Here is a 26682-nt window from a genome sequence, read left to right on the forward strand (position 1 = left end):
GCAGGTCGAAAGCTTATGGGTAAGAATCAGAGACCGAGGCAGCAAAGGAAATCTTGTGGCTGGTGTCTACTACAGGCTGCCTGCTCAAGTGGAGCCTACTGACAAAGCCTTCTTACTCCAGCTCCAGGAGGCTTTGGGCTCGCAGGCTTTCGTCCTGCTGGGCGACTTCAACCACCCCAACATCTACTGGAAAAGCAGCACGGCGAGCTGTAGGCAGTCCAGGAGACTTCTGGAGTGCATGGAGGATAAATTCTTAAGGTAATAGACGTGCCTACCAGAGGGGATGGGATACTGGACCTGTTGGTCACCAACACAAGGGAGCTAATCAGTGACATCAAGACTGGAGGCAGCCTGGGCTGCAGTGATCACACACTGGTGGAGTTCGCAGGCCTGAGGGACAAGGGTCAAGCAAAGAGTAAAGTCAGGACCCTGAATTTTAGGAAAGCCAGCTTCCAGCTCTTCAAGAAGTTAGTCAATAGGACTAACTGCCCTCGGGGACAAGGGAGCAGAACAGAGCTGGCAGATCTTTAAGGATGCTTTCCATAGAGCACAAGATCTCTCGATCCCCAGGTGTAAGAAGTCAGGCAAGGAGGGCAAGAGACCAGCATGGCTGAGTTGAGACCTGCTGGTCAAACCAAAGGGCAAGAGGGAACTGCACAGGCAGTGGAAGCAGGGACAGGTATCTCGGGAGGAGTATAGGGACACTACCCGGTTGTGTAGGGATGTGGTCAGGAGGGCCAAGGCACAGCTGGAACTGAACATGGCAAAGGATGCAAAGAATAATAAGAAGGGCTTCTACAGGTATGTCAGCCAGATGAAGAAGGTCAAAGAAAGTGTACCCCCCTGATGAGCAAGACTCGCAAACTGGTAACAATGGACAAGGAGAAGGCTGAGGCTCTCAACAACTTTCTTGCCTCAGTTTTCACTGGCAATCTGTCTTCCCACAGCTCTCAAGTGGATGGACTGCAAGACGGGGCTGGGGGAGCAATGTCCCTCCCACTGTAAGAGAAGATCAGGTTCAAGACCACCTGAGGAACCTGAACATACATAAGTCCATGGGACCTGATGAGATGCATCCCAGAGTCCTGAGAGAACTGGCAGATGTAGTTGCCAAGACACTCTCCATGATATCTGAGAAGTTATGGCAGTCCAGTGAAGTCCCTGGTGACTGGAAGAAGGGAAACATTGTACTCATTTTTAAATAGACAGGAGGACCCTGGGAACTACCGACCTGTCAGCCTCACCTCTGTGCCTGGGAATATCACGAAACAGATCCTCCTAGAAGCTCTGCTAAGGCACCTGGAGTACAGGGAGGTGATTTGAGACAGCCAGCATCGCTTCACTAAGGGCTAGTACTGCCTGACCAACCTAGTGGCCTTCTACGAGGGAGTGACCAAATCAGTGGACAAGGGAAGGCTACAGATGTCATCTAGTTGGACTTCTGTAAGGCCTTTGACATGGTCCCCCACAACATCCTTCTCTCTAAATTGGAGAAATATGGGTTTGATGGGTGGACTGTTTGGTGCATAAGGAATTGGTTGGATGGTCGCATCCAGAGGGTAGTGGTTAACCGCTCAATGTCCAGATGGAGACTGGTGACAAGTGGTGTCCCACAGGGGTCCATACCAGTAGTGTTTATTATCTTCATCAATGACATAGACAACAGGATCGAGTGCATCCTCAGCAAGTTTGCAGATGACACCAAGCTGAGTGGTGCAGTCAACATGCCTGAGGGACGGGATGCTGTCCAGAGAGACCTAGACAAGCTTGAGAAGTGGGCCCTTGTGAACCTCATGAGGTTCAACAAGGCCAAGTGCAGGGTGCTGCACCTGGGTCAGGGCAACCCCCAGTATCATTACAGGCTCAGGGACGAAGGGACTGAGCACAGCCCTGCCAAGAAGGACTTGTGGGTACAGGTGGATGAAAAGCTTGACATGAGCCAACAATGTGCACTCGCAGCCCAGAGGGCCAACGGTATCCTGGGCTGCATTGACAGAAGTGTGGCCAGCAGGTCGAGGGAGGTGATTCTGCCCCTCTACTCTGCTCTGGTGAGATCCCACCTGGAGTCCTGCATCCAGCTCTGGAGCCCTCAGCACAGGAAAGACATGGACCTGTTGGAGTAGGTCCAGAGGAGGGCCACCAAAATGATCCGAGGGCTGGAACACCTCTGCAATGAGGAAAGACTGAGAGAGATGGGGCTGTTCAGCCTGGAGAAGAGAAGGCCCCAGGGAGACCTTAAAGCAGTCTTCCAGTACCTGAAGGGGGCCTACAAGAAGGCTGGAGAGGGCCTTTCTACAAGGGCATGTATTGATAGGACAATGTTTGATGGCTTTAAACTGAAAGAGGGTAGATTTAGATTAGATACAAGAAAGAAATTTTTTTACTATGAGGGTAGTGAAACACTGGAACAGGATGCCCAGAGAGGTGGTAGATGCCCCATCCCTGGAAACATTCAAGGCCAGCTTGGACAGGGCTCTGAGTAACCTGATCTAGTTGAAGATGTCCCTCATTGCAGGGAGGCTGGACTAGATGACTTTTAAAGGTCCCTTCCAACCCAAACTATTCTATGATTCTGTGCCTATGAGGCTAGGGGGAAAATGCTTCTAGACTGAGAAGAAATTATCATTGTACTAAAAACTGCCAAAAAAACCCCAAACATAGTATTGCTTTAAGACTAGACAGATGGACTTCACTTCAAGGTTATTAGTTTGTTTACTAGTCACAACTGAAATCCAACCCTGAATTTTATTTTTTTCAGTAAACTTTATGAAACAGTTTGGCTGGAAGGAAGTAAAAACATTTCATCTCCCTTACAGGCTGTGAACTTAGTCCACAGCATATTATGAAAAACACAAGTATTGTACTTGAGTTGCAGGAGGACTTATTTGAGACTTTTTGTATATAACAACAAATCATAAAAGGAGAACTGGAATTGACTGTAAAAGAATATTTAATATATACAGAATTATTTTCATATTGTACAAGTATGTTCTGTAACTAATTCACTTACAGAGTTTCAGGAAATGAAGTTTCCTGCTCGCTACTGCGTTTCAAAGTTCTAGTGGCTGTGGGTTTTATTTTGACACACCAACAATATGCAAACTTTATATCGTTGTTTAACAGTCACTGTGAACAGCAACATTAAAATTCTATTAAATTAGCATTTGTTAAGCACCAGCATAAGTCTGTACAAGACTGGGGACTTTCAGGATTCTGTGGCCAAAGGCACCTGGATGCTGTACATAAATCTAAAAATCTAAAAATTTACTGTAAATAAAAATAATCATCACCAACAAAACTGTTCTCTGCCCATAAGTACAAAAGTAATCAAAGGTAATTAAACTAAGTTGAATTGCTTTCCTTCAAGTATTTCTTTGCACTGTATAAGCATACAAATTCATCAAGGATAGTATTTCTGCTCAGCTTCCAAGTGGAGGCCAACGCTTGTCTTTTGTACAGCAATTGCCAGGTAACTGAAATGAGGTCATGCACCATCTGAACACTGTGCATAATGGGATGCGCCTATTAAGCTGTCCAATCATATCCTAACACCCACCTAAATAAAATGTAATATAAATGATGGCATAGCAACAGCAGCTTCCAAACAAAAGCAAAAGCTTAAAATACTCGCAAAAGCTCTGGTAAGTCCTTTTCAAATGTCTTTATGAGAATGAAGGGGAGGGAGGATTAATCATGACATCTGAAATGCGCAAAACCACAGAGACAGCAGCAGGCAGGATCTGTAACAGTAGCTCAACTGTTTCTTGAGTCTTTATTCACGATCAGTGATAACAGAAAGTTTCTTGTCTACAAAGATAATCACTAACTAACATTGCTGGCACGCATTCCTACAGCAGATGAAGTAGGCAAGCATGCTATAACAACAGTTATCATTCAAGTTTTGTTTCTGAAATGTCTGGAACTGTATATAAATAGTATCTGGAGATACAGTGTCATTGGATAAGAATGTAGTACTTCATCCAGAGCTCACTGAAGTCAAAGGACGGCAAAACTGTTAGTATCATGCCGTTAACAAGGTACTAAACAGATTTACACGAAACAAATCACAAATAAAGACTTGGACTGCTTTATATAATAGCAATAGAAATTCATCATTACGGGTGATCCAGATGGAAAAGCACAGATGTTTATAATGCAATTGAAGCACAATGTAGGTGCCCGCATTCAGATTCATAATCCAAAATGTTACTGCTCAACTGCTGCCCAGCTGTGGAGGAACTTCAACCCTGAAAGCATCTTGGGTGGAAATTTAAAACTTCCCATTTGCCTCATGGTACTTCAGAGGGTGAATCCACAGTCACAGCAGCCCCAAGTTCTGCTCGCTTGCCCACGGCCAGGTGCATTCACCCTAAATTTGTACTGATCTACAATCCTGCCCCAGGTGGGATCAAATGAGTAGATGCTTTGCCTCCTTAACCTACAAGAGATGCTTCATTGCCTACATGTTCTCATAGTGTGCCGTATACAAGCCTGTGTATTCAGGTTCTGTACAGAAGGCAGTGGTGAGAGGTTTTTTGCATTTTTTTAAAGTGCAAATGGTCAAAGAGATAATGGTTAAACTAGTGTTCTTTTATAGATCATGTCTGCGGGATGTTGAAAGCCCAGGCTGATTTTCCTCACCAGTCTGAAGAAGTTAATGCAGTGGTAGTATGTTCCAGTTAATAGGCTACTGTAAATAAAAAGTAGCCTGTGAAGGAAAAAAAAAGAACAGAGATTTACTGTTTCAGAAAATTAAACATTATTAGGAAGTCTGGTGCTCAGGGCTTTCACCTGAATACAGATATTCCAGTCCCTGGAACACATAGAAGTGTATATTTTTTAGGGACTAGAGCATATGACCCCCATTCTGGTTTTCTTCTTGTTTTCACCAATGGAACTTCCCCCCTATACGTAACAGTTCCAGCAGGAAAGAGAGAGAAGGAATGCTGTCCTATGTCGCCCAGAGGCTGATGATTAGGAAGCTTTCATGGGAGGCAGGCTGAACACTCTCTTGGTCTTCCTGCACCCTGGATAAGCCGACATAGAAGACTGAGTGAACATTTTGTTCTTCAAATAAAGCACTTGAAAATCTATCTTCAGGAAAGTGTGGGTGTTGTATCCTGAGAATGGGGGACCACATCTTGCAGACCTGACAGGTGCGAAAACCACAAAGAGAAGGTGACTTTACCCACAATCCCATCTGCTACATTTCCATATCACCTCACATAGCTCATGAGCTACATAACATTAAAATACCATTCTACTATTAAGCACAGACCGTAAGGAACAGTTGCAGCTTTACCTCATGGCTATTCAGAAGCACTCTTCTTGCCCCATGGTTTTCTCCCTTGTTATCACCAGTCGCATCCAAGTGTGTTCATATCTAAATGCTCTTTCTTTGGTCTGATACAGCTTTAAGCTCTTTCTTGTGCATTGTTTCTAAATCCTCTCTGCAAACCAATTAATTTCTGTCATAGCAGTGTTTTAAGTGTGTATTACCGGCACTGAAATGCATGGTCACTTGCACGTACACTGCTGAACATGGCAGAGTTTGCCTCAGATGCTTGCCGTGACCTCTGCATTTCTCCACTCTATCTCACTATGTTCTTATTACGACGCTTTCATCTGTTGTCAAGCTAGTGACAGACATCAGACTAACACCTTCTAAAACCATTGACATATCTTGTATTTTTATTACTTGGATTTTTAAGTTAGTTTTAACAATAAAGCAAAATATTCTAAAATAAAATTATCACAAAATCTTGCAAATGTTATACAAAAAATTCCTTTCCTTTTGAAGTACTCAGATACTATATTTTTACTACACCTTACCAACAAGCATTATGGAAATTGGCTGGATTAAACAGATAATGAGTGACTGTTCCTGAACAGTTTTTCCAGGTGTTTACCAAATATAAACACTTCAGGTTTGGTTTCTCTCCTATTAACTGTAAGGAAATATTTTATGTCTACTTGAATGAAAAAAGGGGATCTTTTTCAAAATTCAAGCAAATTGAACTATTAAACCAATATAAGTGTAGTTCTTACCCAAGGCATTTCATTTTGTTTATAAAATATTGTATCAGAACATAAGTAATTTGACAAGAAATTCTGCAGGGCAAAGAATTAAAACCTATCAGCCAGAGATAACAGGAAAAATAATAGAGAATGAATTCAAGCACAGTCTGATTTCTTTCCCAGCTATCAAAGAGGAGAAGGAAGAAACGATTTGTATTTGTGATGCTCTAATACTGGCTTCTGTTGTTGTTCAAGGATTTTCCAAGCAGGAAGAAATAGTCTTGTAGGATCCTTATCTGTGTCATTATCACCTTCTGAAATGCAACAGTGAAGCAGTAAAAAAACTCTTCCTAAGATTACTGGCTGGTAATCTGGGAATCGAAACTGGGAGTCTAGGCTGAAGCGCTGGAGCTGTCTGGGTGGGAATTGCAGTTCACTGTCTTCTATAACATGATTGCTAGAGGCATGCAATGCTCAGCTGGCAGGCTTAAAATGGGCCAAAGGACATGCTTGTGTCAGATACTGGGGTTGGCAGGTGGTAACTGGAGTAAGGACGTTGTCCTCAGCTGTGATAGTTTAAAAACGTAAGACAGGCATGTTTTGCAGAGAGGTGGCATTCCTACTCTCATGAAATGTAAAGGATGTCATTGAAAACATGAGGCATTTGTACCTGTTCCCATGTCTGAAGGAGAAGGAGCAAACTATGAACTAAGCACAGACTGGGAACAAGTGCTCTGAGGGAACTGCTGCTCTGTTTCACATGTCAGTGATCCTACAAAAGTACACCTAGCAAGCAAAAGCCGTGTAGACACAACCAGCATACATTTCGCAAGTAGAGGATGCACTTGCATACCAAAATCTGACTTATTTTTCATAATCTGGGGCAACATTGTGCTTGCATTTGACAGCTTACCTGACTGTTTCTTTCACAGCACTGCGCACATGCAGCAGCAAACTCCCTTACGACAGCTCTGATTCTACAAATGCACACAGGCTTAAAAGTGAGAAAATCAGCGGTCTTACCGCCAAGAAGACTTGAAATTAACTGAGCGCAAAAGCGGTTTGCAGAACGGGAATGTAAGGTGCCTTGATCACCTGGGAAGAGCACTTGCAGGGGAGTGTAATTAAGTCTCTGGATCCGTTCATTCCTTCTCTGGCAACAGAAAGAGCAACTAGTGCCAGCTCTCACAGTTACTATATATATATATTATATGCATGTGTGGCTTCTCACGCGTTGAAGAAGCGTGAGGATGCCGCAGAGGGGGTTCAGAGGAGGTGGTGACCCTGTAGAAGGCTGTCCAGTTCTGGGCTCCCCACTTCAAGAAAGATGAGGAGCTACTGGAGAGAGTCCAGAGGAGGGCTATGAGGATGATGAGGGGACTGGAGCATCTCTCCTAGGAGGAAAGGCTGAGGGAGCTGGGCTTGTTCAGCCTGAAGAAGAGAAGGCTGAGAGGGGATCTTATAAATGCCTATAAATATCTCAAGGGTGGGTGTCAGGAGGATGGGGCCAGACTCTTTTCAGTGGTGCCCAGAGACAGGACAAGGGGCAACGAGCACAAACTGAAGCAGAGGAAGTTCCGTCTGAACATGAGGAAGAACTTCTTCCCTCTGAGGGTGACGGAGCACTGGAACAGGCTGCCCAGGGAGGTTGTGGAGTCTCCTTCTCTGGAGATGTTCAAGACCCGCCTGGACAAGGTCCCGTGCAGCCTGCTGTAGGTGACCCTGCTTTGGCAGGGGGCTTGGACTGGGTGACCCACAGAGGTCCCTTCTAACCCCGAACATTCAGTGATTCTGTGACTTGGACTCTCGAGATTCGAGGTGCAAGACTCGGCGCCGTTCTGGGAGCAAAGCTCCCGTCGAACGCGGTTCCCTCCTTACCTTCTCTTCCCGCACCGTCGGCCAACCCCGCGCTCCACCCGGCCTCCCGGCGGCGAGGCGACCTGTCCTCCGCGGGAGGTGACGGGCTCTGGCAGACACACGGGGCAGCACCGCCGAAAGCCTCCTCGAGCGCGGCGAAGCGGGCCGGGGGAAGGCGCCTGGGCTGCCCGCTGTCGCGACACGGGCGCCGGCCCGCCGCCGGCCGCCTCAGGCGGGCGCCCGTCCCTCCCCGCCCCCGCCGCGCCGGGGACCCGCCGCCTGTTGCTATTTTCGCCGGCGCTGGCTGCGGCGGGCGGAGGGAGGTGGCGAGCGGCAGCCGCCGGGTGTGCGGCCCGGCCTCCCCCGCCTGGGCCGCCGGCAGGTAGGGGCGGGGCGGCCCGCAGCGGGAGGCGGCCGGCAGCACCCCTCGCCCGGCCCTGCCGCCGGTGCCCTGAGGCGCCGGTGTGGCCTCCCCTTCCCCGTCGCGGCGGCCGTTGGCGGCTCTCTGCCCTCGGCGGCCCGCCCGAGGCGCTTCCTTGCAGCCAGCACACCCTGCGGCGGCCAGGCGGAGGTAAGCGGCGGCCGGTCAGCTCCCGGCCCCAGCTCTGGGCCCGGCCGGGGGGCGGTTGGGGGGGCCGCAGTGCCCCGGTGCGGGCCGGCCCGGGGGAGCGGCGCTGGCGGGGCCGCGCTGCGTTCGTGGCGGGCGGGGAGGAGGAGGAAGAGCGGTTTTCTAGCTTCGAGGAAGTGAAGGAGTTGAGGCGAGGAGCGAGGGGGCCGGCGGGCGGGCGGGCCGGTCCCCGCGCTCTGAGGCGGCAGAAGGCGCCGGCCGGCCGGGAGCGGAGAGGGGACGGCGGGGCGCCGGTGCCGCGCCGCTCGGCTGGCGAGGTCCCGGGAGAGCCGGCTGCTCCTCAGCGCGACCAGAAGACCCGCTGGAACGTAACCTGCGGCTGACCCGGCGTGCCGCGGTCTGCTGCTCGTCCCGCTTCTCGCTCTTCCCTGCCGCTTCCTCTCGGCGTGACCCCTCCCGGGACCGGCTCCTGCGCGGCGCGGCGGCTCTTCCCGGCGGGTGAGGCGCTCCCTCAGCCCGGTGGGCCTTCGCCTCAGAACCCGCGCACGCTGGCGCGGCGGGTGTGTGGCCCTTTAAATGCGCGTGCGAAGTTAGCGAGGGAGCGATCTGGTGAGGGGGGGTGAAACGAAGGTGGATGGTTGTAGCGGGGTTTGCGAAGATCGACACCTCGGCGCGCTGTGTTGTGTTGGAGCGGGAGGCGGACACGGCAGGTCTGCTGCTGGAGCCGTCAGCGGTGCAGATGGTGGGATTTGTGCCTGCCGTTAAGCCCAGAGATTGAACGGAACGTGGTGGGTCAAAATTAATAAAAATGTGCATCTCCTGAATAGCAAATACCTCTGAGCTGATGGATGGGACTGCGCTTTTAACACTGGCAAGTGCTGAAATCAAAATTCGCCACGGCTCGTTTCCTAGAACTGTTGGAAGCCTTAAGCAGCAGTGCCTGCAGGTGAGAGAAGTGGCAGGCTGGAAGGGAGGTGAAACACGTTCCGTGGTTTGTGGATAACTGGACACTTTTTTTCACTTTATAATTAGGCTAACTGGAAAGTTGGATGCAAGCATTTTGGCTGTGGATATGCAGTTGAATAAAAAGGAGTGGCGTTCAGAGTGTAATTTATCTAGCAAGCTTTCTTTTACAGAGATTTTTTTAGTGCATTGTGGTGGTAGAAGAGCCCGGTATTTTGTTAAGGTCCGTGTGAGGCTGACTCAGAAGTAGTCAAGTTCTAGCCTCAGTCATCAGTGTATTAATTTCTGTGGATGTTATTAAGGAAATAACAACAGGTGTCAAGGGCAGAAACAGTGAGCTATTTTCTTCATTTGATAGTTGATTTTAAACTTCTGTGTTTATAATCAAGAACGTATTACCATTTTGCTGGAATATTTTTTTATTAATAGCCTAATTTTTTTTAACCTACTTGAGGACTGATATAAGTGCTGGCTGTATCCGTAAATGTTTTAGGTGTGATTATTCCCACAAAACCAAATTATTTGCTCGGAGTACGTGGTGGAACATCGTTCAGGGCCACATCTGAAGCTGCTGATGGCGTTGAAAAGAATCCTTTAAAAGTCAACATTTAATGCATGTATAATGAAAAAAGAATGGAAATGAAAAATAATTTCTTTAGTGGATTGGCTTGTGAGCTTGCGCATGCTGTTGCTCACAGCAAGCCATAGCTGCAGAAGGAAAGAGCAGATAGTAAGTAGCTACGAGATAAAAAGAACACCCTTGCAACAGGAGGGCGTGCCATGACTCCAAGTGCCAGTTTGAGTTAAATTGGAACCATTTGAAAACCGAGAGCAACCTGTGGTGTGATATCTCAACAATCTTATTTAACTATAGAAAACAGGCCAAAAATGTTATTTGAAGCTTCAAGAAAAAAAGAAAAAGCTGGCAACTAGCTGCCCCATAGAACGAGCTAATGGAAACTGTGTTGTGACACCAGTGAAGGGAGTCATTTCATGTATATTGATGGCAATATTAAAAGGACCTCTTCTCAGCAGTGACCATATCATGACATACCTAATACATATTCTCATTTGTGTTTTTCTATATATCCTGCTAGGTGGATAGAGAATTCTGTCAGCATGAGTGAAGACAATGTAAATCTCAATCAGGGATCAGACAGAGAGGCAGAGGAGTGGTATTTAGCTCTGGCTTGCGTTCCAGAGCTCTGGCTGCAGGCCAAGGCTCCTCATAATCCTTAAGTAGTGTGATATTTCTGCTAAAATAATCAGTGGTGAAGTGCAGTCCGTACCAGTGCCTCTGGTTCCATTTGTCAGCAGGGTTCAGCACTAATGCCGTGTGGAGAAGAGCTGAACATGTTTGTGCTCTTTAAGACCAGCTGTTTTTCACAAGACCTTGCTATATGGTTGGAAGTTTTGCTTAGCTTCTTGGAGGGAAGAGAGAAAACCAACTGACAGAAAAAGACTGCTGTCATGTCAGCAGCCTGATGTGGGGTAACTGAGTAACAGCTGTGCAGTTGTCTCCCAAATGCACTGCGAAGGTTGAGGAAGGTGACGTCTCCGAGTTCAACAGCTCACCGGTCAAACTCCTCATTTAATTACTGATGTGAGGAAGCTCTGACTGCTTCCTTGCTTGAAGCATCTTCTAAACTCATCAGTTCTGCTGTGGGTCCCAGCAGTTCCACTGCTACCAAACCAGGGAAAGAATTGGAAGAGAGTGAAGGATTGCCTAGGTCGGTAGTTACCTATGTTCTGAACAAGAGTCTGAAACTTTTGGCCGCATCTCTGTAATGAATTTAGTCCAGTCCAGAAGAAACAACAGAAGAAGGGTAACTCTTCACCACTGTTGTAGTTTCTGCCTTTTTTTTTTTATTTCTGTGTCCTCTTTTGGTTAAGAACAATCTCTCTCTCTTCTTTTCATTTTTTTCTGTGTCAGTCGGAGTCCATCCCAGATCTGCCTGGTTTTGCCCCAGCTGCCAAAACCTGATTTCCAGTGCCCCACCCTCCCAGGTTAATAACACAGTCTGCTCTTTGTGCCCCGCAAGATTCTGCTTCCTAACTTCAAAGCTGACCTGGCCCCATCCAACCGAATGGCACCCAGCGCCTGTAACTTGTCCTCATGAAGTCTTTGCTCTCTTGAGAGAAGGTGAGTTTTGAGGAATGCTTTCCTGCATGGCACATAGCTGCTTAGACTTAGATCTTCACGCAGGGAGAGCCTGGGTTTCAGAATGGCAGAAGTATCAGTTTCTGTAGCTGTCCCTTTCACGCTGTCCTGCCATCACAGTGACTTCTCTCTGAAGGCGTCCTTTTTAGTTTCTGGTGACATAAAAAGATGAGAATACAAATTAATTTGGGAGAACAAGAGCCTGAGATACACATAGGTAGATAGGTAGATAGATAAATAGATAGATACGAAAACCCACAGTATCAGATTTTGCTAGAATAGGACTATCATCATAATGTTGCATGCTTTCTAAGCCTGCTCTCCGCTTGTGAGAAATGGCTGGGTTGATCACAGTGAAAGAGAAGTTGAGTACAAGAGCACATGTATGTTCCCATGTGTGTCTTTCACATTTATGAGTCCATCTGGTATCTCCTAGTGTAGAAGGTGGGGTTAGATTTGTTAGTGTGGTTTGTGTAAATATCACATGTGCTGCCGTTTGCCTCGCTGTTTTTGTGCTGATGGAGCAAATACAGCGAAATCAAAGCAGGTTAAACAGTGGCAATATTAAGATACAGTTTGGAGAATATTAACGTTTCTCAGACAGCAGCAAAGCTGTTAGCTGAGGAGTGCCACTCAAGCTCTTCTCAGCTCTGAGACCAAGGGCAATGGAGATCCTTCAGAAAATGCCAGTGGAGGGGAGAATGAGGAGCTGTCCCAGTTATGTCCGTGAGCAGTGGGAGGACAACTGGATACATTCAGGCTGCGTGCGGAGCAGAGTCTGGCAGTCTTCTCCCAGCCCAGAGCAACGGAGCTGAATGGCACTTGAGCTGTCAAGGGAAGATCAACATTTAGGCGGGAGTAAACAAGTATGCGGTTTTATTTTCATACCTTTTCTATTCTCTCTTGGATTAAAGGTGAAATAAGCATTTGCTTTGAAAATCTGTGTGTGAGTTAATCAGTCAGACACATGGGAGGAAGAGGAAGCTTGTTCAAGCCTACTGTACTAACGTGGATGGTAAACCAGCATGGCACCTGCAGAGCCAAGTTTTGGAGGGGGTGAACTGAGTGGTGGCAACCAAAGATGGGTGAAGGTGCCAAAATTCTGAGCATGGACACTCTTTGGCCATAATGTGTGCTTAATTTTATGGCTGGGAATAGGCCTGTTGATGAACGGAACTATTTTTAGGTCTAAATTAAGCATGTACACAAATACTTCATGGTCTTGAAGTAAAACCTAGTCCTTGCTGTAAACTTAAAGGACATTAGCACTGGCAGTATGAAATTGGTATAATTTCTAATGGGATTTGCATGTAAGTTAAGATAAGGATAACAGGAGGAAGAAACAAAGCATGGCGGAAAAGGGAGCTGGAACACACAGAACGGTAATGTGCAGAACGATATGGGTTAGATAAGGAGACCTTCTGATGCTGCTAAATTTGTGCTCTGAGAAACTGCACTTCTAGCCCTTCTTAAGGTTAGGAAAAAACCCTGACATTCTGACTTCTAGTTAACTGTTTTGATTTAGTATTAACTGTTTTTCTTTAGAAATAAAAAATGCAGACGTTGGAGTATTTATACTGTTGACTTTGCAAGGTGTTTATTTTGTTAAAAAGAGATGAATGCCAAGAACCTTTGGATTTATATTAAATACATTCCAGCAATACAGTGTTTGTTGAAGTATGACAGAGTATCAAGCTGGGTTTTTTTTTTTTAAATACTGTGCAGTTCTTAGAGCAAGCATGCAAAATAATGTATTATATTGGAATATCTATTCCTATTTGAGGCTGCAGTGCCTTGTAGGTCTAGGGTAAAAGAGCATGATAGATAGTGGTACTCTGAATGACACTTCTCTTCCCTGAAAAGTTGATTTAAATGACGATGGCTTTGTTGTATTTTTACATGCATTTTATTTAACTGCATTTTCTTGAAAAGAGTTCTGAGAAAACACAATTGAGAAATATGGTTACAATAAGTATGTGGCTAATAGGTCATCATCCATATGGTAGTTCAGTTCTCCTGTTTTCAACTAAGAGTGGAATTTTCATAGACTTTCTTACCCTAAGAGTATTGTGCATGCCACTAATTGACAAGAACACTAAAAGCTAAAAACTCAATTTTTATGTTTCAGGCTGCACACCATTGTAGTTATGAACGAATCCAATCTTCTCTGCAGTTGCTGAAATGTTTTTCGTTGTTATAGTTAAGGATTAAAAATTTGTAATAGTGTGTTACAGAAGAAGAGACAATTTTAATTCCTGACAGATGCAAAACTATAATGATACTTGTGTTTAGCAGTCTGTGTCAAGAAGGTGTACAAATGTTTCCTGAAGCTGCTATCCGTCAGCTGTTTGTGCTGATGACACCAAACTGGGAGGAGTGGTAGATACACCAGAAGGCTGTGCTGCCATTCAGCGTGACTGGACAGGCTGGAGAGTTGGGCAGAGAGGAACCTGATGAGGTTCAACAAGGGCAAGTGCAGGGTCCTGCACCTGGGGAGGAACAACCCCATGCATCAGTACAGGCTTGGGGCGGACCTGCTGGAGAGCAGCTGTGTGGAGAGGGACCTGGGTGTCCTGGTGGACGACAGGTTGACCATGAGCCAGCAGTGTGCCCTGGCTGCCAAGAAGGCCAATGTGGTCCTGGGGTGCATTAGGAGGAGTGTGGCCAGCAGGTCGAGGGAGGTTCTCCTTCCCTTCTACACTGCCCTAGTGAGGCCCCATCTGCAGTACTGTGTCCATTTCTGGGCTCCCCAGTTCAAGAAAGATGAGGAGCTACTGGAGAGAGTCCAGCGGAGGGCTACGAGGATGGTGAGGGGACTGGAGCATCTCTCCTACGAGGAAAGGCTGAGGGAGCTGGGCTTGTTCAGCCTGGAGAAGAGAAGGCTGAGAGGGGAACTAATATAGACTTACAAATATCTCAAGGGTGGGTGTCAGGAGGATGGGGCCAGACTCTTTTCAGTGGTGCCCAGCAACAGGACAAGGGGCAACGAGCACAAACTGAGGCACAGAAAGTTCCGTCTGAACATGAGGAAGAACTTCTTCACTCTGAGGGTGACGGAGCCCTGGAACAGGCTGCCCAGGGAGGTTGTGGAGTCTCCTTCTCTGGAGATATTCGAGACCTGCCTGGACGCGGTCCTGTGCAGCCTGCTCTAGGTGACCCTGCTTTGGCAGGGTGCTTGGACTGGGTGACCCACAGAGGTCCCTTCCAACCCCGAACGTTCTGTGATTCTGTGATTCTGTGTTCCCCTACAATGCAATGCAGTGCATTTATATTCATCTTAAAGGTGGTTGTTTTCTTACTTGTTTGTGAAACAAGCAAACAATAATGGAAAAAGAGTTGTAGTATAATTGAAATGAGACATAGAAATTCTGGGTTTTCATGGCCCTTTTTCCCACACTTCCTATGCGCATGCACACACACACACAGAGGTTTATAAAAAGGCTTTCTAAAAAACTGTTTACACATCTAGAATGCTACTTATGATTATTTCTTCAAATAGTATTTTTAAGACCTGCACTGTTGGATTCTTTTGCTAAATTTGGCATCCTTGGAACTGGTAATGTTGCCACAGACTTCATTTGTCAAAAGATGCAAAGGTTCCAAAAAAGTAAATGTACTCCAAACATGTGGTTTCTGCAGTTCTCTTGTTTTTACAGTTTGCCAGTTACTGCAGAAACATTTTTCCCCACTCGGACATTCGCAAATTGGTTGCATTTTAAACACTTGTTTAGTTCAAAATGAATTTCCATGCTAATTTTTTTTTTTTAAGTTTTTTTTAATCCTAAAATTTCCTTTCAGTTTCAGCAGGGTGGGGCACTGTCAGAAACTCAGTTTCAAAATATTTTTACAAGGAGAAATAAAGGACAAAGTGTAATGAAAACTCATGAGAAAAGTACTTCTATTTTTGATCATGTTTGTAGATGAACAAAGACAAGAAATAGTGTTGCCACAGTAAACAGATTCAATTTATTATATACTTGTTCAAATGTAATTAAAAATGTTTTGTAAGGAGTTCTTGGGACTGCTCATGTTGTTTTTAATAGGTCTTTTCATGGGAAACTCTCAGAAGGCTGAGGGTAAACTAGTGTCATGGTATTTAAACACAGGCAATTATAGGCCTGTCAGCTTCTCATCAGTCTCGCACAAAATAATGCAACAGCTGAAAGCAGATTCAATTAATGAGGAGTTAAAGGATGGTAGCATAACAAATGCCAGTCTGTGTGTTTTCATACGCTATATTTTGCAAAACAAATTTGATAGATGTAATTATTGGATTTTGTTACTAAAAATACTAATATGTAATAACCGTAGTAGCAGTAGGTGCTGGGTGTAACAGGGTTGTGTGTAACTTGGTTCCATTTGATGTTTTAAGAAATGAAAATGATACAATGTCAATGTGGAAAACCTTAAGTATTCCTGGCTGGCTGACAGGTCTTAAAATGCAGTCAAGAATTGTGAATCATCTTCTGTTTTTTAGTAGGGTGCCATAAGGATTGTTGCTCATCTCTGCTATCTGACAGGTTTATCAGCACTCAGTCAGTTGCCTCCTGCTAGCTTTTTCAGGTGACAGCAATTTCTGGGGTGTTATTTAATGAAAAAGTGGTTGGTAACAGCCCATGATTACCATACCCAAACTATACCCAAGGAAACAACTCCATGTTAGTAGGGAAATTCAAAATCATACCCCTATGAACAAAAAATATGACCTTTTTTTTTCTTTTTTTTTTTTTTTCAAAAGTGGAGGCGTCTCAGTATGTGCTGACTTCGACTGTCGTGAAGGTCAGAGTAGCTCAGCTAAGTTCTTTCTGTGATAATAGGATTGAAATAGGCCAGTATGATCCACGTGCACCTGCCCGTGAAACAGACACAGGCTAGAAAGAATGTGCATTTTTGAGTTCAGTTACTTATTAGATGGTTTAGCAAGGATTGTAAATCAGCTTTTAAGTCAGGGCTAACTTTTTTTCTGAGAATGTATTTAGTACTATTATGTTTGTTGGACCTGAAATATTAAGGCCTAATGTAGAGGAAACATGCTAGGGAGGTCATGGTAGGTGATCAGTATGTCTCTTCTAATAGATTTGTGTTACTGACAGTTCGTTTCTAATAGGGTTCCAGCACCTACATAACTATTTCTTTTGCTTTCAGAACTCTTCTGTTCCTTAATCAAAGGAACCATCCAGATATCATCATTCCATGGAACTGAAATATTGGTGAATTAGTGCCGGTTCCCAAAAGGACTGTAAAATGGAGCCAATAACATTTAAAGTTAAAAAATGTCAAACACCTAGTGATTTCCCAGCAAGTTTCAGTCTCCAGCTCGTTGGTTCTCTGCCAGTCCATTCCCTAACCACCATGTCCATGCTGCCTTGGATTGTGGCAGAGATCCGGACACTCAGTACAAAGTCTGCCAAAGAAGAACCTAGCGTCAGCCAAATCCGACTCTATGTTTCACCAGCGAGTTTGCGATGTGAACCAGACACAGGGAAGATCCAGCAGTGGGATCCTTTGATTTGCTCAAGTTTGTTTGAATACAAGCCGCAGCATGTCCACAAGCTGATTCACAACAGCCATGATCCAAGCTACTTTGCTTGTCTGATAAAGGACGGAGCAGCAAATCAACGAAGTATCTGCTATGTATTTAAAGCTGATGATCAGACAAAAGTAAGTAAAAAGAAAAAAAAACAAAGTAAGCAACCCTCAGAATGATACTGCAGAATTTGTTCTCCTTCTACTCTCATGTGTTTTGTATAGTATAATGTAAATGTGGAAGAGTTGATGCTGCTTCTTTTAAAATGGAATTGCTTTCATGCTGTTTGAAACTTTTCACTGCAATGTGTGATCTTAAGGTTGTATTTACAGTTAGAGACCGGTTCTCGCTACAACTTACTGTCCAACATCACTTTATTTGATACTAATGGTTCAGCTGAATTTGAACTTCTCAGTGTGTGAAGTGAAAGCTGTGTAAATCTCCTACAGGATCAGAGCCTGAATTTAGTCGGCTTAAAAAACACTTCAGTTTGGGATATGCACTGAAATCTTGGCCCTCAAGCCAGTGAGAGTTTTTCTGTTGATGTCACTAGGGCTAGGGTTTCACGCTTGAGTCACTGTGAACTTTAATCCTACGGTCAGACCTCTCAAATTTCTGTTTTCCTGAGTTGAGACCTGTGTGACTGGAAAACAGAGATACCTCCTTCCTCAGAAGGAGGAGGGGGCAGGGTGGATCCTCCATATGTAGCGTACCACTAACCGCAGGACGCTGTGGAAGCCCCTTCCTAGCTCTGTACGCCACAGAGCCTGTCACGTAGTGTTGGAGAACAGGCGAGAGACCACAGCGCAGTGCTGTGACTTGGTGACATGCAGGCTTGCTGCTGCATGGAATTGGGGTGTGTGCATCTCACACCGTGGGTGAGGTTTGGCTTGGGCTGCGTTTCCTAGGAGCAAGTTGTGTCTTTTCTGAAAAGGTAAAAGCATTAAAACCAGTCAATTTCTTCTTTTGTTTGAGAGTGACAGGAGACAATAACTCTTGTGACTGAGTGAGGTGAGTAGGATTTGGCACAAAGCTATTGTGATCTACTGGCTACAAAACAGTGACATATCCTTCACCACTTGAGTGTAGACTCTAGTTATAATGTTAGAAAACTGCATCTTGCTACATGCTGCTTGCTTGACTCACAGGAGATGTCCTGCTGAAGCACCTTGGAGGTATTATGTGGATATACACCGCACATGGGATTTATGCCAACATGCCCAATAGCAAAACATTGCACAGTTCCAAATCCGTAGTCTCAAGCTTAGAGCTCAAAACGTATGGAAACAGCTTTAGTTAAATCCCTCCCAGATAAAAAAGCAGTTCTGGTAAATTAGAAGGCAAATACGTTTTAAATCATAAGCATTCAAGCGAGAAATCCTGCCAAGTTAAAATGTAGAAATTTATGTATGTAAGGGAGCAGAAACAAGGAAGAGATGTTTTGGGACTTTGCATTGAGTAGAAGCTAGTAAATGCAGTTTCCAGTTTGCTTATACACTTACTGTTGTGGCTTGGGATTTTACAGGATAATGGTTAGCACGCAACACTGATCACCTCCAGGACATTTTCTTTTGCAACACGAGATTGAAGTACTTTTTTCTCGTGTTTGATCGAATTCCCAGACATGATGGAAATGAAAGAGAACAAAATAAGTCTCTAGTTAAATTTTCAGCTGTGTCTACATGTTTTTGGAGACAACACCCAGAATTTTTGGATACCTGTTTTAGCTACTTAGCCCCATATTTGCACAGCTATCTGTCCTTTCAAAAACTACCCTCCACGTCAAAAGGAAATTGAGTTCTTGTCTCTTAACTTGCTTTTATTGCAAGGGTTGTTTCTCTTCACTTTTTTGCAAGGTGTGTTCCTAATTAGGAGGTAGACATCTAATCAGCATTTGTGGACCTATGTTTTAACAAAAGGATGATGGAAATGCCAAGTGTTCCTATCTTCTAAAGTGAAGCTCTGCCTGTTTTACTGATATTCAGTGGGATTGCTGATTAACTTTTAAGTAAGTCTCTTATGCTTTATAGGGTGTTGTTACTCTGCTCTGGATATTGTCATACAATGCCTTGTAGCTAATTGGTGTTGGTGTATTTATCAAGAGGAGCAAACCATTACCTGTTTTCCAGATACCTAGCTTGAAAGCATAGAAGTGTACTGTATACCTTTGTTACAAACTGAGTGAGCTGTTTGTTAAAACGAATGAGTTGGGATGAAGATTTTAGCACAATGTTGCTGTAGCTTATGTTCAACTTCAGAAGAAATGAATTTTAGAATCATAGAATCATTTAGGTTGGAAAACACCTTTAAGATCATTGAGTTCGGCCATAAATCTAGCACTGCCAAGTCCATCATTAAACCATGTCTCTAAGTGCCGCATCTACAAGTCTTTTAAATACCTCCAGGGATGGCGACTCAACCACTTCCCTGGGCAGCCTGTTCCAATGCTTGGTGTGAAGAAATTCTTTCAGTGAAGAAATCTTTCCTAATATCCAATCTAAACCTCCTCTGGTGCAACTTGAGGCCGTTTCCTCTTGTCCCATCACTTGTTACCTGGGAGAAGATATGGACACACCCACCTTGCTACAACCTCCTTTCAGGTAGTTTGAGAGAGCAATAAGGTCTCCCCTCAGCCTCCTTTTCTCCAGGCTAAACAGCCCCAGTTCCCTCAGCCACTCCTCATAAGACTTGTTCTCTAGGCCCTTCACCAGCCTTGTTGCTCTTCTCTGGACATGCTCCAGCACCTCAATGTCCATATTGTAGTGAGGGGCCCAAAACTGAACGCAGTACTCAAGGTAGGGCCTCACCAGTGCTAAGTGCAGGGGGGAGCAACCACTTCCCTACTCTTGCTGGCCACACTATTCCTGACACAAGCCAGGATGCCATTGGCCTTCTTGGCCACCTGGGCACACTGCTGCCTCATGGCTGTTGACCAGCACCCCAAGGTCCTTTTCTGCTGGGCAGCTTTCCAGCCACTCTTCCGCAAGCCTGTAGCATTGCGTGTGGTTGTTGTGACCCAAGTGCAGGACCTGGCATTTGGCCTTGTTGAACCTCACACAATTGGCCTCGGCCCATTGATCCAGTCTGTCCAGATCCCTCTGCAGAGCCTTCCTACCCTCGAGCAGATCGACTATCCTGCCCAGCTTGGTGTCATCTGCAAACTTACTGAGGGAGCACTCGATCCCCTTGTCCAGATCATTGGTAAAGATGTTGAACAGAATGGGCCCCAATGCTGAGCCCTGGGGAGCACAACCTGTGAGCAGCTGCCAGCTGGATTTAACTCCATCCACCACCACTCTTTGGGCCCAGCCACACAGGCAGTTTTTGACTCAGCAAAGAGTACACCCGTCCAAGCCATGAGCAGTCAGTTTTTCCAGGAAGATGCTGTGGGAAACGGTGTCAAAGGCTTTACTAAAGCCCAGGTAAACAACATCCATAGCCTTTTCCTCATCCACTAAGCGGGTCACCTGGTCATAGAAGGAGATCAGGTTAGTCAAACTGGAACTTTGCAGCCTGTGTGACTCAGCAGACTCCTGTGCTGGCACTCTTGCTCCTGGGGACTTTTTTTCTATTTGCTTAAGCCCTGTAAAAGAGACACAGTAGTCCAGATAGATTGCGTATTCATAACAACTCTTTACCCAGCAATCTTGGACATCCAGACTTTTGTGATAATTGCACTTCATCTATTCTTATTTGAAGAAAAAAAAAAACATGGTTCCTAATTACAATAATATTGTAAACTGCAAGAGCCACAGTTCTTTGTATCTACATAGATAAATTTGTAGTAGGGCTATATTTGACAAAGAGTTCTCAGATTAGATCATGTCTGACTAAGGATTTGAAGTAGAAGGTACTTCGTGGCTTTGCAAAGAATTTCTGAGTATATCCCCGCCTTAGGATAGTTAAAATAAAAGAGGGCAGTAGCATATCTGTGGGAGAACTAGGCTAGGAAGATTAGTATGTTAAGACAAAAGCAGGTGAATAGAAGTGAATAACAGTGAAGGCTTTTGAAGAGGAGGACAAGAAACTGGAACTTCATGCAGACAGAGAGATAGCATTGGAAGTGGTAGAAAGTACAGAAAACCAGGAATGGTTAGGCTTTTAGCGTCAGCATGGCAGATAGACTGCAGTCCATTAACTGGAGTTGTACTCCTTCATATATACAAATTGAGCGAGAACATCTACTTGATTAGTGAGGGATTATCTTACTGTTTAATATGAAAGCATTTTGTTAATGGGAGGTGATTTTTTCCTGTGTAATATTTAGCCAAAATCTAGAATTGATGGGAGTGTGGGTACACGTGCTACATTTTTCCTGGATATGAATACAGGGCTGTTAGGTTCATTGTTGCTCCATTAGCAACATATCCACTTTAGAGAATAAATCAGTAGACAGGTAATTAATACTAATTAACGTCAGGATTCTTTGCAAGGAATTCTTTGTTGTGCTCGTCTTTAGAAGTGAAAGAAAAGGCAGTTCCCTGCTGTGGTCTTTGTCTGCACTCTGTAGGATATTGTACAATTATTTCCATTGCATCATCACGGCAGTATACGGCTCACTTTCCCTGCTGGTATAGCAGTGCATAGGGAAGGACGAAAGAAGCTTTCCTGGCAAACTGCTCCTTGACACATTACTTGGAAACAAGCACATGCACATAGAAATCATTTCACTCCGCTTAGTACTAAAAGGACAGGTTTACACTGCATAGGGAGAGCTTCTTTTACAGATTAGCGTTTCCTTTTTAAGCAGATCTGTCGGATACAGGATCTGGAGCCTTCCTTCCTTCTTCATGTGTAACCTCAGTATGTTTCCACTAGTTACAGATGGTGGGGTTTCTTACCCTTTCACCCTCACGCTGTGGAGGTTTGGATGGAGCCTCACGATGGACTAATTTCTGCATGACGGTGGCGCTGAAGCATTAATGCTGATTTTTTGTAGGTGCTCAGGAATGGAGCTGTATTCAATTATATTGCCTGCAGGGAACTTACGAAGACTACTGATAGGTCAGAGATGGGGATTATACAGACTGTGCTGAGTAAAGGTGGTGGGAGCTAAGGGAAAAGTTAACTCTCTGGTAAATCTGTGCTTGCAGGTTAGTACCTGCATAAGAACGTGGCCTTGTTGAACAGCTTGGCCAGAGTGCTTGGGTGCTGCCAGGAGTGTGATGGCTTAAATGAGAACATACATGCTGCCAACCTACGTAGCTTCCCAGTGGCCTCTGATCTGACATTTGCTTACGTTCCACAGAAATGTCATGCGATTGATGTCATCGTTGTTGTTGACAACTATATACCTTAAAAATTATTGGCGTTTTTGTCCTACACTTGAGATGTGGTAGTTTGGAAATGTTTGGAACTGTAGATGAGGTGTGCTGCTTCCTTCATGGGCGCATTCTCCACAATCACAGCACCGCTTTCCTTCTGTAGGACACCTTGCTTTAGCGTGTTGTTCACTCCGAGGAATGAAAGACATAATGAGAAGCTAATAGCATACTGTCACAGGATATCCCTCTTCAGCAGAGACAAAGTAGCCAAAATATTACAGAGGAAAAGTAATTTTGTTCTTATTTTGGGTTTGGAAAAGTAATTCCACGTGCCATTATGTTGATCTTTCTTTCTTTGGTGTATCAAAAGATTTGTTTTACTTAGCTAGGTTTAATCTTATTTGATGGATGTTTTGGCTGGCAAATGGAATCCTTGTCTCTAGTTTATCTGGTAATGCCCTGGGCTAGTTTAGATTTAAGGCAAGTTAAGGTTGTACTGTCCTTTATTATACTTTTATATTTATTGTAAATAAAGAATAACAGTTGTAAACTTAATGGTTTCACAGAAGTCTGAGACAAAGAGGGCATTCAATACTTCAGCCTTTTCCATGTGCTGTGCTCCATTCAGCAGCAGGCCCACCTTTTCCCTAGTCTTCTTTTTGTCACCTCTGTAGCTATAGAAGCCCTTCTTGTTGCCTTTGACATCCTTTGCCAGATTCAGCTCCCGGTGGACTTTGGCTTTCCTAACCATGTCTCTGCATGCTCAGACAGTGTCTATATATTCCTCTCAGGTTCTCTGTCCCTCCTTTCCCCCTCTGTATTCTCCCTTTTTATGTTTGAGTTTTTCCAGGAGCTCTTTGCTCATCCATGCCAGCGTTTTTAACTGACTTCCTGGTCATTTGGATGGACTACTCTTGAGCTTGAAGAAGGTAGTCATTGAGTAACAACCAGTTTTCTTGGACCCTCTTCCCTCCAGGGCCTTTATTGCATGGTGCTTTTTCAGTTAGGTCACCGAAGAGGACAACATCTGTTCTTGTGAAGTCCAGGGTTGTGGTCTTGCTTTTTTGCCCTGCTTCTTGGGATCCTGAACTCTGCCAGCTAATGGTCACTGCAGCCAAAGCTGCCTTCGACCTTCATATCCCCCACAAGCTCTTCCGTGCTGGTAAGTGTGAGGTCCAGGAGAGCACCTGTCCTCACCACCTCCTCTGTCACTTGGGCCAAGAAGTTGTCATCAATGCTCTCCGGGAACTTGGTGAGTTGTTGATGCCCTGCTGTGTCGTTCCTCCAGCAGATACTTGGATGGGTGAAGTCCCCCATCAGGACCAGCGTCTGCAAACGTGAGGCTACTTCTAGCTGCCTGCAGAGTGCCTTATCCACCTATTCTTCCTGGTCACAGTGTAAATTAAATTCCTACATGCAGAGTAAAAGTCAGCAGGGAGCACTGTCACCTTTTTTTTAGTGAAGCAGATGCTCAGAATGTTTGGAAGTTTCTCCTTTTTTCTTTCTGTGATATGAACTGGAGGTTTGGAGGATTTGAGGGGAAGCCTAGAAACTTGAGCCTGATGTTTTGTAAGGAGAAATATTTCTTTGACGTTATCAATGACCGATGCAGAACTAGAGTATGAAGAAATATATAAAGTTCAGTTTGGATTTTAAAAGGGCTAAGTTTAGTTCTTTTTTTTTTTTTTTGTCCCCCCGAGAGTTTGGACATAAGTTGTCATAACAGCCTGTAATACATGCTTATGTTTACCAGAGCTGTTAATGATATAATGGCAAAACACTGGATAGAACTGCTCTTTTCTGTTTTATAGAGAAATATTGCTTGTGCTTTAAGCAGGATCACAGCTGCAGAAGACACACAAGTCTGCTTGCTTCTTCTGAATCTTTGTTCTGTAGTGTCATAAATCAGGGACAGCTTTTGGCCCAGGAACTGGGCTGCTGGCAGCTGCAGGCGTGCTGCCATGAGAGCTGCAGTGCCCGTGGGGTTGCAGCGGACTGAGACACCTGCTTGAGACCTGGGCCTGCTTGTTGACTGTGCTTGCGCCAGATCTGCCCCATAGCAGACATGGAGAAGCACCATCTCCTTACACTGGGGCACTTCTCAAAAATGTAACGCCCTTTTGTTGAGCTGTTTGGTTACAACAGTGATCTCTCCTTTTGTCAGAGGTCTTCATTTCTTTGGTTCACCAATTGGTTTAACAGTTACTACATTTAGAAACAACCTTCACCTACTTTTATGAGTTACAATAGCTTATGCACTTAAGTAGATCATGCTGTATTACCTGGAATGCAGTACTCTTTGTTAGATGGTGTTTGTGATCTGATTATGTGCTGGAGAAGCTGGTTTCAGATAATCAACGCTTAGCGCTCTGTGAGGCTGCACAGAGCTGATGTTGTGAGTGAACTTCACATTATTCATCTATAAAAGGAAAGGCAGAGGCCCGGTGAACTCCAAAGCAGTTGTTGTGAGGCTTAGCTTCGTAACTGAGGATTCTTACACAACTTGTTTTTACATTAGACACTAAGATATGGCCTCACTAAGTATCTCATTTTTAATAGTACCTTTCCCTTTCCTAAAAGAATTCAGGCAAAAGAATTTTAAAGATAGAGGTGATCTTTTTCTACTGTATTTTACTGCTTGGTGAGTCTAGGAAGATTAAAATGTGGTTTTTTTGCAAAAAGCATAAAACACTGAAACAAAATGGGACAACAACTTGTTTCAGTGCAACTGAGAGCTTAATTCATCTGTTTTCTGCGTCTTATTGATATGCGCCTTTGGTTTTTTTGACAGAATCTGCATAATTGCAAACTGCTAGCCCTGCCTTTTGGTTTAGGAAGTCTCTTCTATCTCCCATATGGCAATTGGAGAAGTTAAAGTAAAAAACAGAAGGAAAATAACCCAGCAGAACAAATGAAAAAAGAAATACTTGTGCACGTACATGCTCCAGTATATAAAGTAGGTCAAAGTTTAGCCGTGTGAATGTTAATAGAGTGTCCTGTGTAATGCAAACAGCTGGCTGTGCTTTGGGCACTCACAGTTTACCAGGCTTTATGCTCCTCCTGAGCATAACCGTGACTACACCACCTCTGTCCTGGGATCTGTTCAAAGGGTTTGGGTGTGTGAATTCTTCTTTTAGGGGGCGTTAGTGGTCAATGTCCATGTCCCTAGCAGCATTATCCCAAGCCTTTACGGAGCTCTTATCAGACCCTAGAGTGACTGTGTGACATCCTAGCTCAGCTAAGTGCTCCTGTGTTTGCCCTCAATTTATAAGAAATATTGTGTGAATTCCCTCAACCTTGTGTGTGATTGCTGCATCAAGGAAGTCGCTTGTGCAATACCACTGCTGTTTCCTGACTTAAAGTCAGAGATAATGTCTTACCAAGGAAGATTAAATTAATTACAAGGTTTTTAAAAAGAGATGCCTATTCACACTCTTACAGCAGCAGCAACAAAAAAATGTATTTTCTTGTGATTCCTTCAGTCTTCTAAATCGTACAGAAATTTCTGCTACAGAATGACTAACAAGAACTCTTAATGTGACTTCAACAGTATTCTGTATCAGATGACATCACTTATTTCAACTCAAATAATATCGAAGGTAGCTGTGTGTTGTTTGTGCTGTCGTGTGCGCTTCATTTTAGAGCCAGAATTCATGCCAAGATTACTTATTGTTCCTTCACTTTTTCTGTTGGGGATTGTAGCAGAAATATAAAACAGTGGAACTGAGGCTGAAACATAATTAGTGGATTTGTGATGGCTTCTCATCTGACTACTAACCATTCCTTTTGTCTTACGTCTGATGCTTGTGGCCTATGAAGTCCAGTACAGGTAACTGGAGCTATAATATCTGAGCATCCTCCAGAGTTACAGCAGAGTTTCCTTCTGAAGCTTCCGTTCGCATAGAGAAGAGCTTCCTTACATATCTCTAGAAAGAAGCTTGCTCTTAACATCTTAACCTAGTCCGAGTCCAGCTTTTGGTGGCCTTGCACTGCCTTGGTTGCTGACTTGCACATTCCCACCTTTTCCAATACTCTTGCATTATGCTGTGGTATCTTTCAGTGTGGCAGTCCAGAGCAATCTAAATATTACAAAAGGAAAAGTGATACAGTTTCAATTAAATTAGCATCCTAACCTGATTACAGAACAGTTTCATGAGCACCTTTGTGAGAGTCATGGAGAAGCAAGGCCACACTATTGAGAGCAGAGAGAAGGCTGGACCTCAGATCCTCGACTCAGTCAGTCTTAAACTGCCTTGGAGTTTTAGTTTAAGTGTAATGTCTGATGATATAGTGAGGAGGTGTAATAGCTGTCCTCTGTCAAAAG

General features: G+C 44.6%; 1 protein-coding gene and 1 long non-coding RNA gene across 8 annotated transcripts in view; one reads left to right on the forward strand and one right to left on the reverse strand.

Moving 5' to 3' along the window:
- LOC142361400 (uncharacterized) overlaps window positions 1-8121 on the reverse strand; it is a 28787-nt gene extending 20666 nt beyond the window's left edge. Inside the window, exons 1-2 of one of the 2 annotated variants that reach the window (XR_012763982.1) lie at window positions 7897-8121; window positions 7114-7171 (exon numbers count right to left, since the gene is read on the reverse strand). This is a non-coding gene — a long non-coding RNA (uncharacterized LOC142361400). The remainder of the gene's footprint in view (window positions 1-7113; window positions 7172-7896) is intronic. The other variant, XR_012763981.1, reaches the window with a different exon arrangement.
- A 122-nt stretch (window positions 8122-8243) lies between these two features.
- TBC1D1 (TBC1 domain family member 1) overlaps window positions 8244-26682 on the forward strand; it is a 116684-nt gene continuing 98245 nt past the window's right edge. For 4 of the 6 annotated variants that reach the window (XM_075420685.1, XM_075420689.1, XM_075420688.1 and 1 more), the window contains exons 1-3: window positions 8244-8446; window positions 11340-11549; window positions 16713-17228. In XM_075420685.1, coding sequence (XP_075276800.1) covers window positions 16812-17228 — 417 coding nt within the window. In that variant the 5' untranslated portion in view covers window positions 8244-8446; window positions 11340-11549; window positions 16713-16811. Of the gene's footprint in view, window positions 8447-9270; window positions 9390-11339; window positions 11550-16712; window positions 17229-26682 lie in introns of all 6 variants that reach the window. The other 2 variants (XM_075420686.1, XM_075420687.1) reach the window with 2 other exon arrangements.

Source organism: Opisthocomus hoazin, chromosome 5 (genome assembly GCF_030867145.1).
Source record: "Opisthocomus hoazin isolate bOpiHoa1 chromosome 5, bOpiHoa1.hap1, whole genome shotgun sequence".
In the NCBI taxonomy this organism is placed as follows: domain Eukaryota; kingdom Metazoa; phylum Chordata; class Aves; order Opisthocomiformes; family Opisthocomidae; genus Opisthocomus; species Opisthocomus hoazin.